Source organism: the organism of the source record quoted next, unplaced genomic scaffold (genome assembly GCF_019419815.1).
Source record: "Pyrus x bretschneideri cultivar Hongxiangsu unplaced genomic scaffold, Pyrus_bretschneideri_v1 Contig21, whole genome shotgun sequence".
Lineage (NCBI taxonomy): Eukaryota > Viridiplantae > Streptophyta > Magnoliopsida > Rosales > Rosaceae > Pyrus > Pyrus x bretschneideri.
The window spans coordinates 7,026,379-7,036,788 of NW_025999513.1; the positions used below are offsets into that span (position 1 = coordinate 7,026,379).

General features: G+C 36.6%; 2 protein-coding genes across 3 annotated transcripts; one reads left to right on the forward strand and one right to left on the reverse strand.

Moving 5' to 3' along the window:
* The first annotated feature begins 155 nt into the window (after window positions 1-155).
* LOC103950316 (probable sugar phosphate/phosphate translocator At3g17430) lies at window positions 156-4,962 on the forward strand. Of its 2 annotated transcripts, none has more exons than XM_009361508.3 (10): window positions 156-300; window positions 1,031-1,326; window positions 1,489-1,596; window positions 2,310-2,341; window positions 2,431-2,481; window positions 2,993-3,054; window positions 3,167-3,428; window positions 3,907-4,172; window positions 4,275-4,369; window positions 4,458-4,962. In XM_009361508.3, the coding sequence occupies exons 2-10, from the start codon at window positions 1,234-1,236 to the stop codon at window positions 4,605-4,607; spliced, it is 1,119 nt and encodes a 372-aa protein (XP_009359783.2). In that variant the 5' UTR covers window positions 156-300; window positions 1,031-1,233; the 3' UTR covers window positions 4,608-4,962. The 2 variants fall into 2 exon arrangements, with proteins under 2 accessions (XP_009359783.2, XP_018503729.2); XM_018648213.2 differs by having other exon boundaries at window positions 285-659.
* A 125-nt stretch (window positions 4,963-5,087) lies between these two features.
* LOC103950317 (novel plant SNARE 13-like) lies at window positions 5,088-9,439 on the reverse strand. The gene is made up of 10 exons (XM_009361509.3): window positions 9,047-9,439; window positions 7,858-7,950; window positions 7,254-7,347; window positions 7,023-7,060; window positions 6,694-6,791; window positions 6,347-6,426; window positions 6,202-6,258; window positions 6,028-6,120; window positions 5,872-5,946; window positions 5,088-5,539 (listed from the first exon to the last, which is right to left on the reverse strand). Exons 1-10 carry the CDS (start codon window positions 9,121-9,123, stop codon window positions 5,438-5,440), a joined length of 807 nt encoding a protein of 268 aa, XP_009359784.1. The 5' UTR covers window positions 9,124-9,439; the 3' UTR covers window positions 5,088-5,437.
* Between the last annotated feature and the right edge of the window lie 971 nt (window positions 9,440-10,410).

The following is a 10,410-nucleotide window of genomic DNA, read 5'->3' on the forward strand; positions in this document are numbered from 1 at the left end:
TCTCAATTAAACAATCAAACTAAAATTAAATTATTACTAATTTATTATGAGACTAGACTTCTTTTAAAGAAAATAATATCATTTATTAAAAAAAAAAAAAAAAAAAAAAAAAACAAACGAACACGTTTAAAATAGTAGAGAGCAAAAACGCATATTTGCTTCTTCACTCTCTCTCTCCTCTGTCTCTTCTGTCTGTTGCAACCAAAGCCAGTAAGTCGCAAACAGACATAGTGAGCGAGGCCGATAACGCTCGGTCTTTCTTCGGCCTCAGATGCTGTTGGATTGTCTCTCTCTCATTGGGTAAGAGAAGGAAGGCAAAGCAGGCCCCTTTCTTTCTTTCTTGCTTTCTTTGCTTGTTTACTTGTTATTAGTTGTAAATTTCCCTTCTTTCTTCTGATTCAGGCAACCCCACGTTCTTTATCTCTCTGTGATTTATCGATAACCCCACGTTCTTCCCTCTCTTAGCTTTCCCAGGCTTATTTATTATACTCATTCACCCACCCACTGTCACCAACTATTTCCCGCAGTCCCTGATCCCATTTCTCTCTCCCTCTTTCTCTCACTCTGTCTCTTTCTCTTCTTTCCCAAGTGGATAGATCTCTGAAATTAAGCGGGGTTTTTCAGATTCGAAGCCAGTTTCAGTTGATTTCGACTGTCGGGTAAGCTCCTTCGTCTTGAATTCGACATGGGTTTTCTGTTTTGGATCAGAATCTGAATTGGGTTCTTCTCAGTTTTTTTGTTTTGGGTCCGTTTCAGATCTGCCCGTTTCGGTTTTCAATTGGGAAATGTTGGTTTTGTTAGTTCTTGAAGAAGCCACTGATTGATTTTTGGTTGAAAGCTTGTTGCTAATTGTTTTGGATCAGATTTTGTGCTTGCCCATTTGCCCAATTTGGTTTCAGCTTCCACTTTTAATACTGATTCTATACCAGTTCATGCTATTTTAATAAACAAACGTTTGATGCTTTCCTTGTTGTTTGGTTATGGTTTATGCTACTGTAGTACGTTCTTCTCACTGTGCCTTCACTTTCAGGATTTAAGCATTCGAATCAGTGCAGCCATTGCGATATCTGATCCTCACACGAATCTGTGATTGTGGGCATGAGGAGGTCCTCTTCTGGGTTTAGGACTGCATTACATTTGTGGCTAATTTTGCCGTTTTCGGTGTGAAAAATGTTACATAAGATGGTCTAAAGGCCAGAAAACCATACATAAGGTCGTTTGATAAAAGAAAAAATGCCCAAGATGATCAGCAAACCGCTGTTGCTGACTTATTTTTACCTATTCATCTACATTCTGCTCTCGTCCGGTGTTATATTGTACAACAAGGTACTTCCTCCTCAGTACTTCATTTGTATATTTTGCCCATTACTGATTTGCCTGAATATATCTACATTGTGGTCATCGATAGTCTATATGGTTAAACTGAAACTCAAGCTATAATTTTCCTTCTTGTTTTACTGATGATTTTCTGTGTGAATTTCCTTGCAGTGGGTTCTGTCTCCAAAATACTTCAATTTTCCATTACCCATAACACTTACGATGATTCATATGGGATTTTCTGGACTAGTAGCTTTTTTTCTTGTCCGTGTTTTCAAGGTATGACTATTTACTTTTGGATATGCTTTTTATATATGTTAATTACTTTTGACATCAGTGCTGGTATCCGTGTCAAGCCAGTTGATCATGTAGACAGGTCGTGGATTTTCTTTTAGTCGATAGTCGAAGTGATAGCACATAATTTCTCCGACATAATACTTCTTGCGATTGACTTTATATGACTGGAAGTCTTCTATGATTCACATCACTTTGGTTACCTCAAGCTCTTGGCGGAGTCGGTGTCTGCTGTCTGTGTCCATTAGGATTCTTACATCCACTTTTGCTTTTCCTTAATTTACTTTTATCAGTAGCTAATACACGAATGATTTTGAAACTCATGCTACCCATATCTGAATGAGAAGGGTGACTGCCAAAAAGATAGTGGGATAAATTAGTCTATAGTGGGACAAGGCATGTAACTGATGCCCTATATGGTCAGAGTGAAGTAAGATTTATTTGGAGGTCTCTGTAACTGGAGCTATAGAAGCCAATCTTGAAATTTTATAGAACTTCAAAATTTATAGTTTTTCATAATTGTGCAGATTACGGTAGTTCTAGTTTCTTTATTTTTTTTCTTTTTGTCTGCATCATATGCAAGTATCAGTTTTCTGTTGCGCATTTGTTGAAAATTGCATCAATACTCCATATTTTTGTTTCTGTTGTATTCATTTATTGCTTTTGTTCTCTTTATTTATTTCTCTGTAAATCTGCAGGTTGTAGCTCCCGTCAAAATGACATTTGAAATGTAAGAATGTAGGCTGTATTTTGGGTTCCAACTTGTTATTACTCTTTTTGTCCAAATTGTTTTGCTAATTTCTTTTCTTTATGTGGCAGATATGCAACTTGTGTAATTCCAATCAGTGCCTTCTTTGCATCGAGTCTTTGGTAAGCACTGAAATGTAAATGTAGTTGGGTTTTGTTTTGGCTAATAATGCTACCAATTAGGGCATGGATATGCATCATGTATCTGGTCTTCTGTCACTGTTCAAACTCAGGAGAGAGCTTAGATCGTTCTTGTCATATTTGATGAAAAGGTTACGGTCAATTTTTCAGATTTGACTGTAACCAGTTACCAGGCTCTTGCCACTCAACAATGAAAGTACTAAAATGCCTAGAGACCTCTTGTTACTTGTGCCAATCTGTTCTCTAACTATTTCTCATTTTGTGGTAAAAAATGAACGTATGCTTAGATTCCCTGGTGTAGAATGTCCGAACTTCCTTCAAGAACTGGTGTCCCTTGTACGGTTGAGTTGTCCAGATTTGGGCTCAAATGCAATGCCCACATTTAGGAATTGTATGCTTGTCAAGTTTTGCTTTGTTGTAAATTGTACTTATCAAGAGTCAAGACGAGAATTCAAGCTTTTTAGTTATTAACTTTTCTTTTTCTGTATTACAGGTTTGGAAACACTGCTTACTTGCATATTTCAGTGGCGTTCATCCAAATGCTCAAAGCTCTAAGTATGTGTGCTGATGCACAGACAGAGACTCATGATATCTATTTTACTACAATAATTACACTTTAAAACACTAATAAAAGACTGCTTATATCTATCTACATTCAATACTGCAGTGCCAGTGGCTACTTTTATCATGGCTGTATTGTGTGGCGCTGATAAAGCAAGGTGCGACGTGTTCACAAACATGTTGCTGGTCAGTGTTGGAGTTGTCATTTCCTCATACGGGGAGATTCATTTTAATGTAGTTGGTACAGTTTACCAGGTTACGGGCATCTTTGCAGAAGCTCTCAGGCTGGTCTTGACACAAGTCCTTCTACAGAAGAAGGGCTTGACTCTAAATCCGATCACCAGCTTGTACTATATTGCCCCATGCAGGTATTATACTGTGATGCTTGGACTTATATGCATTATAGGAGTTAGAATTTAGGCAAACACTATTTTTTCCAATCGCAAAGTATGAATAAGTAGTATATTAGTTCTTTGTCATCCATAACAATCTTGATAGAGAATAGTGACTCATTTTCAGAATTTAGTTCTGATGGTGAATGAAACTAGTCTTTACTTATTATTTATTGTAAATGTTGAGTATCCGAATCTGTAACTTATATTATATGGCTGAGATTCATAATTTAGTGGACGAAAATAGTAAATTTACAATGAGTGTATGAACAATCCATCTGTACCATGGGAAATCTCCGCTCCTTTTTACATCCTTATTCTGACGAAGTTCTACATTTTATTGATGGATGCGTGCGATTTAAACACAGTTTTGTACTCAATAGATTTTTCCCTTGATGCTTGTGCATGCCATCGCTTCAGCTTCTCACCATTATTGTTTCATTTATTTTTGCAGTTTTGTCTTCCTGTTTGTGCCTTGGTTGTTACTTGAGAAGTCTGCAATAGAGTATTCACAGTTTCAGTTCAACTTCTGGATCTTTTTCTCCAATGCTCTTTGTGCTTTGGCGTTGAACTTCTCCATATTCTTAGTAATTGGTAGAACCGGAGCAGTTACCATCCGGGTTGCTGGTGTTCTGAAAGACTGGATATTGATTGCCCTTTCAACTGTTATATTTCCAGAGTCTATTATAACCAGGCTGAACATAATCGGTTATGCCATAGGTAGCTCTCCGTATATATTAACTTGAAAGTTTCAAAGTTACAACTGCATTTTATACATGTTTAAATGTGAAGCTTTAGCTGACCAGTCAAGTTGGCCTGCAGCATTGTGTGGTGTTGTCATGTACAATTACATAAAGGTCAAGGATGTTCGTGCATCTCAGCTACCTTCAGAAAGCATTCCCGAGAGAGTTTCAAAGGTTTTCTTCTGCAGATTTGATTTCTTTTTGGAGTCCTTGATCCCCTTATATTTTTTGTGACACATGCTTTCTGTGCCGGCCAATACAGGATTGGAAGTTGGAGAAAAAGTCCTCTGATATTTTTGTCCCTGGAGGGACTGGTTCAGCCTCCGATAATGTTGATGAAGAAACACCCTTAACTCAATCAACAAGATTGTCTCACATTGGACGAACACAGGCTGGCAACTATGCTGCATGATTCTCGAACTCGTGTATGATGTTTGGAAAAGGAAGGTCCAGAAACGGAGTATGCAGATTCTTTTCAAACTCTAGAGCCTTATTCTTTCCAGGGAACAGATTTAACGCGCCGAACCACGGGGGCAATTCATTGTATTACTTTCAGTTTTAGGAAGTGAATGCATGATTTGCCGGTTGAAATTTGTAGACGGTAGCTTAGAACCCATAGTTGTCGGGTGAAGAAGCTCCCCATTAATTTGTCAAGGCTCGTGATAAGAAAACCACGTTTTTATCTTGACAAGTTATGCAGTTCCCCTTGTTACGGTACGGGCGGTAATGTAGAAACTGAAAGTTTATCATACGGCACATTTCTGTTCTCTCTGTTTTCTGTTGCCGGAGTTCGGTGGTTAGAACATGAGCTCTGTTTCATGAGTAGTCTTAGCTGTTACGGGTTGTGTATAAATTATGTGAGTTAATATTGTTCTGGAAAAAGGTAGAGAAATTGCAACAAGCCGCTCCGACATTCACTAGAAATTGAAAGAAAATAGCGTGCATACAAGATTGAAAGGCAATACATCTCCATGGTGAGTACAAATAGAACAAAGTACTTCTCTCAACTAAAACAATCTTGGAAATATTACAGAAACCGTGGCTGGCCATTAAACCAAAGCGAAAAAAAAGACTCGCGTGATTTACATAGAGAATCACAAACTTTATGCACAACTCGGGCAAGAATGTGTATAGAAAAAAACCAATCACCGCAACTATTCCTCTGAGCTTCCTCTGCATTCCCCAGAACTTGAATCATGGTAACTATATCGGAAAATTTGAATCTTGTAAGGGAAGAGGAAACTATTCGAACTGTTGCGGAGGACTCAGTGACAAAAGCCTCCTTGCGGCAGGCGGTGCCAATCCAGGGATATCCCTGATGTTTTTATTGCCAGGGTTCACAATCTGAAATGTAAACAGACATTACAGTTAGCAACAGATGTAGTCGTTTCTAAACTTTTAATTTTTTTTCCAGGACGATTTTGAACACAAGTCTGAGAAGGAAAGCATGAATTTTCCATACATTACTAACTACTTAGAGGGAGAGGAAAATAGATAGCATGGTTCACAATCCATCAGAAATCACTTTCCAAACTCATAAACAAATTTCCTCCACAAAAAGTTCCTAAAATACAACTCTGCGGATATCTTTGTAACTTAACGTGCGACTTCCAAGTATTATAAAAAATGCGTAAAATGGGTAGAAAACTAATAGATAAATGAATCAAAGAGCATACCTTCACAACAATAATTGCTATTACACCAATTACAATAAGCAAAAGAAAAAGCATGATGCATTTATCTGTTGCCACCTGAAAATATTGGAGAGAAAAATTAGTTTTTGTTAAAAAAATATACAAGTTGAGTATTTAGGGGGCGAGATCTCAACTAACCTGTCTACCAATCTCCTTTACAAGCTGAGAGGCCTTCTTAATTGAAAACTGAATTGTGTCCAGCTCATTCACAATGCGGCCCATTTGGTCAGTCTGCAAGTTTTGGAGTCAAACAATGTTTAGTCTAAACTCTTGAAATGAGAGATAATGGAGACAACAGGTGAACACACTCACTTGGCCCTTTAAGGTAACAGCAGTTTGAGTTCCCACTTCAACTGTTTGCTCAACAACCTATCAACAAACTAAAGAGTTAAAATTGTTGGCAAAAGAAAATACACAAACTTAAAATTGAAGTTTTTTTTTTTTTATAGCTGTTCACCTTTTTAGAGCGTTCAATGACCTGATCAGTCTCATCCATTGTTTTCATCCCAGAATTGATTAGTTCTTGATTTGACATAGCTATCATAAATAAATGCCGATTCGAAAGGTGGTCAGACATATCTTTTCTTCAAATCAGGCACAAAACAAGCACAGACATAGATATAAAGTTCCAAGCAGTTTGATTTTTCAAAGTTTGATAAACCTTTACTTTGTACTATCATTAAAAGACCGCATGTGGATTAGCATAGCATGATTAACCCCTAAAAGCTTGAAAGATTTATAGGAAAAAGCTCATTCCTACAAATCCAAACTAAGCTCATAGATATGCAGAATGACAAGAACTACCTGAAGCCATTTGGACATTCTCATCAGCAGTGGGTTCACTAACTCCTGCTCCCATATCAAAGAGTTCGACTTTCTTGTTACCAAGGCTATTCATATACCTGCAGTTCGGCTAGAGTATGAAAAATCATTTAAAAAAATCACAGATACCCAGAGCACGAAGAGTGACAGGGTTTTAGAATTCAAGAACTGTAATATACAATATTTTGTTGTGTTTGTGGGTTAACTTATTTGTCCCAGAATATAAAGCCTGAAGGCAACATACTAAACATTAGACTCCATAATTATGAGCAACTAATTGACAATAGTGCAGAATGCATAGCTGGACTTACGTTTTTCTCAATTGTACATATGAATTCAGCTCTTTGATCTGGAAAATGAAGCATTATAATTAGATGGAGTTGTTACAGTAGCAGGCACTAATAGACCTTGTGTACCCCAAAAGGTCTTGTGCACTAATACACCGATCAAAAGTAGTAACAGAGTTTGTAAGCCAGCAAGTGGTACAGCATACATGTGTACATCTATGTGATAGAAAAAGACAAAAGCTCATAACAACTTACCATAGATTGCTTCTCATCATTAAGCTGTTTATTCACGTCAGGAGGATTTCGGCTCTCCTCGTCCTTGATTTCACGATCAAACTCTTTAATTAATCTGAAACAAAGAATTAACAAAATCATACTCTGATTTATCCAAAACAGAAAACCTGAAGAACTGAGATTCTGTTTCTTTTTGTGGCTTTTTATTTCTTTCACTACCATAACAACAATTATCGCATACCTCAATTCTTCCAACATCCCCAAAAAAATTACAAATGAAGAGATGCATGGGAGTTCAGGAACAGTATGCGGGACTTCTATATAAGCATGACTTAAAGACACTTACATCATGATCCTAGTTATACTTGAGGAAACTTTTATGGCTCCAACCTAACTGTCTTTGTTAATAAGTTACTAATTCTTCAAAATTCCAAAGTAACCTAATGGAGTCGTTGATGCAAGAATCATTAAATTTTGAACATTGCATTGGATGTGGCAACATTTTATCTCTCTGTATTTTCTCTCTTCCAAGAAAGTGAAAATTAAGATTGTCTAAGGTCCCCAGTTACTAAAAATATCAGATAAATGATCGGAGAGTAAAAACTAAATCCCATATGTGGCATACCTTTTACATTCCCTCATCTTTCCTGTAAGTTCCTCCAGCTGTTTACTTTGTCTGTTGGAGTCTTTGATCTTGTCCAGCTTCTGGAAGCCATTTCTGAAAACAAAAAGGAAGTCACCGTGGTTATAACGTGATCACTTTATTATTGAAAGTGGAATACATGTATCTACTACACAACCCCACCACTCCCCCCAACAAATGAAACAAAGAAATAGTCTGCAAAGAAATGAATTATTCTTTCATTAAGTGACTACACCCTGTAGAAGAAATATAAACAAACAATTAACATGTAAGATGGTGCACAACAAGAAGGACCATGTGCTTAACAAAGTGCATGGCACAATCACAACGGTTAGTGATAATACACTGGGTCAGACGGAAGCAGAGAAGAACTGTGATAAAACAATGGCAGCTGGTTTCAGTAACCACCTAATGAGGGGAAGCTAAATGAGACTGTATCAAAGAATAAATGCTCACAACGGCTACTATTTGACTAATATCTCCCTCATTATCCATCCGTTTCCAGAGTACATCATGATTGTTGCTTCCATGGGGTTCCACGTACAGATGTCAAAATAATTTTACGTGGTTGTGGAAGCAATAACACTATTGCCCTCTAGGTAGCACGGGAGTAGTAATGAACCATCAAGAGCATGGCCAAAATATTATTCACTTCAGATTTGGTTCCCCCACAAACAATGCCAAAGGTTTATTGAGCAATGTGCAAAATCAATAGAGCAACTCAGAGCCTTGAAACCTAGGAAATTTATCTGTGTTATCTAAAAGACACCCGCTTTAAGTTTGTTTGTAAAGAGCAACCAATGTTACTCACCACTCCACGAAAACATTGCAAAGAGGTAAAATACTGCAGGAACAGCTGAACAAGAACATACACTCTTCGGATCGCCCTGGTGACTCTTTCTCCGGTAAGTTAATAATGCTTAACTACAGTTTATGAACATCAAGCTAACTTAATTGTGAACGAATACGCAATCGAATTACGAAACAAACAAATTATTCTCACATTCCTCTAATTGAACCATAGGATTCTGAGAGATCACTCAATCATCGAATTCACAATCAATAAACAATGCGCACAACAATTCAAACACTTAGAGAAAAATCAAAGCTCTGAAATTTATTCAGTAACGATGCAAATTGAAATGCAGAAACTGAAATTACAGAGACATACGCGAGGGCTCGAAAATTATCGTGTATTTCGCCATGGATCTGCTCCAACTGAGGACTCATCGGCAAGTTGCTGGCCATTGTCGCCAGAGACTAACCCCTCCCAGATCGGATCCGCAAGAAAACCCTAACTTTTCCCCTTTCTACGCTTCTGCAACACTCCACACCTTCTGTCGCCTGAAGACGATATTTGCAGGAGCTTTAACGACGAAACCCTAACTGCAATCCTCCATGGTCTTACTCCTTCATTCACAAAATTTACAGAAATTGAAAAAAAAAAATTGCAGAAAAATTAAGGAATTTTGGGGGAAATCGTGACAGGATGGAAACTGGGCGTGGAAGAAAGAGAGGGGGGGAGAAAGAATCGCTGTCTGGTAATGATTTGTTGTACCAAAAAAATGTGTTTATGTTTTCTTTATTTCTTTGTGATTAGGCGAAAATTGTGATTAGGCGAAAATTAATTAATTAGGTAATTAATTAATTGGGACGTTGGACCGTGAGATAACGAAAGATTTCACGACAAATTGGTTGCAAAGCTTAAGAAACATCTAAAAATGTTGTTAAGAATCCAAGATCGTTGTGTTTCTCCGCTTGCGAGTTGGTTTTTTCTTTTACTAAAATGATATATTTCTTAACGTAAGATTCTCTATCAGCAACATACATATCTAACGAATTCGATATTAAATTATATTGTTTATTATATGGCATAACTAATCTCTCATTTTTTTAATGTAAAATATATCATTGTATTTGAAAAAAAAAACAATACAAATTTCAATTGTGATTATGAAAGTTTTCAATTAGAATTTTTTTAAGGAAATGTTATTGGCATTTCAAAAATCTCATTATACACTCCTCACAATTGTATTTTTTTATTTAAATATAGAAAGTTTGGAGTGAAGAATGAGAAATTTGGATTGCCAATAACAATTCCTTTTTTTATATACAATTGTATATTTATATTTAAGGGGTGGGAAAAAAAATTAACCGTGAATTTGTGATTTGAATTTAAAACATTTATTTTGCAAGGAAAAAGAAAAACCACAAAACTGTCCATTAAAAACATCACTAAATCGTAAAAATTCAAGCGTATTCAACATGATTTAAATGAATTTATGAAGTCCATAAAAATTTGGGTATTCACCTTGACTTGGAGTCTATAATGGTGTGTTTGATTCACTGAACTGTCTTATGTTAAACTAACCTTAGAAACTAAATTAAACTAATTTAAAATAGACTAAACTAGATTATTTTGGTAAAATAATTAATTCAGTATCGAGCATGATTTGGTTTTGAATGCCTTTATTTTCCAGCCTCAAGTTAGTCGGTCGTATTGGGTATTGGCTTAACCTTTGGTTCCATTATCGA

Coding starts and splice junctions, on each gene's coding strand:
- LOC103950316 (XM_009361508.3), top strand. CDS start 1,234: ATGCCCAAGATGATCAGCAAACCGCTGTTGCTGACTTATTTTTACCTA. Junction 1,597..2,309: donor TTCTTGTCCGTGTTTTCAAG/GTATGACTATTT, acceptor GTAAATCTGCAG/GTTGTAGCTCCCGTCAAAAT. Junction 2,342..2,430: donor GTCAAAATGACATTTGAAAT/GTAAGAATGTAG, acceptor TTTATGTGGCAG/ATATGCAACTTGTGTAATTC.
- LOC103950317 (XM_009361509.3), bottom strand. CDS start 9,123: ATGGCCAGCAACTTGCCGATGAGTCCTCAGTTGGAGCAGATCCATGGC. Junction 6,792..7,022: donor TATGTACAATTGAGAAAAAC/GTAAGTCCAGCT, acceptor GCCGAACTGCAG/GTATATGAATAGCCTTGGTA. Junction 5,540..5,871: donor TAGCAATTATTGTTGTGAAG/GTATGCTCTTTG, acceptor TTTACATTTCAG/ATTGTGAACCCTGGCAATAA.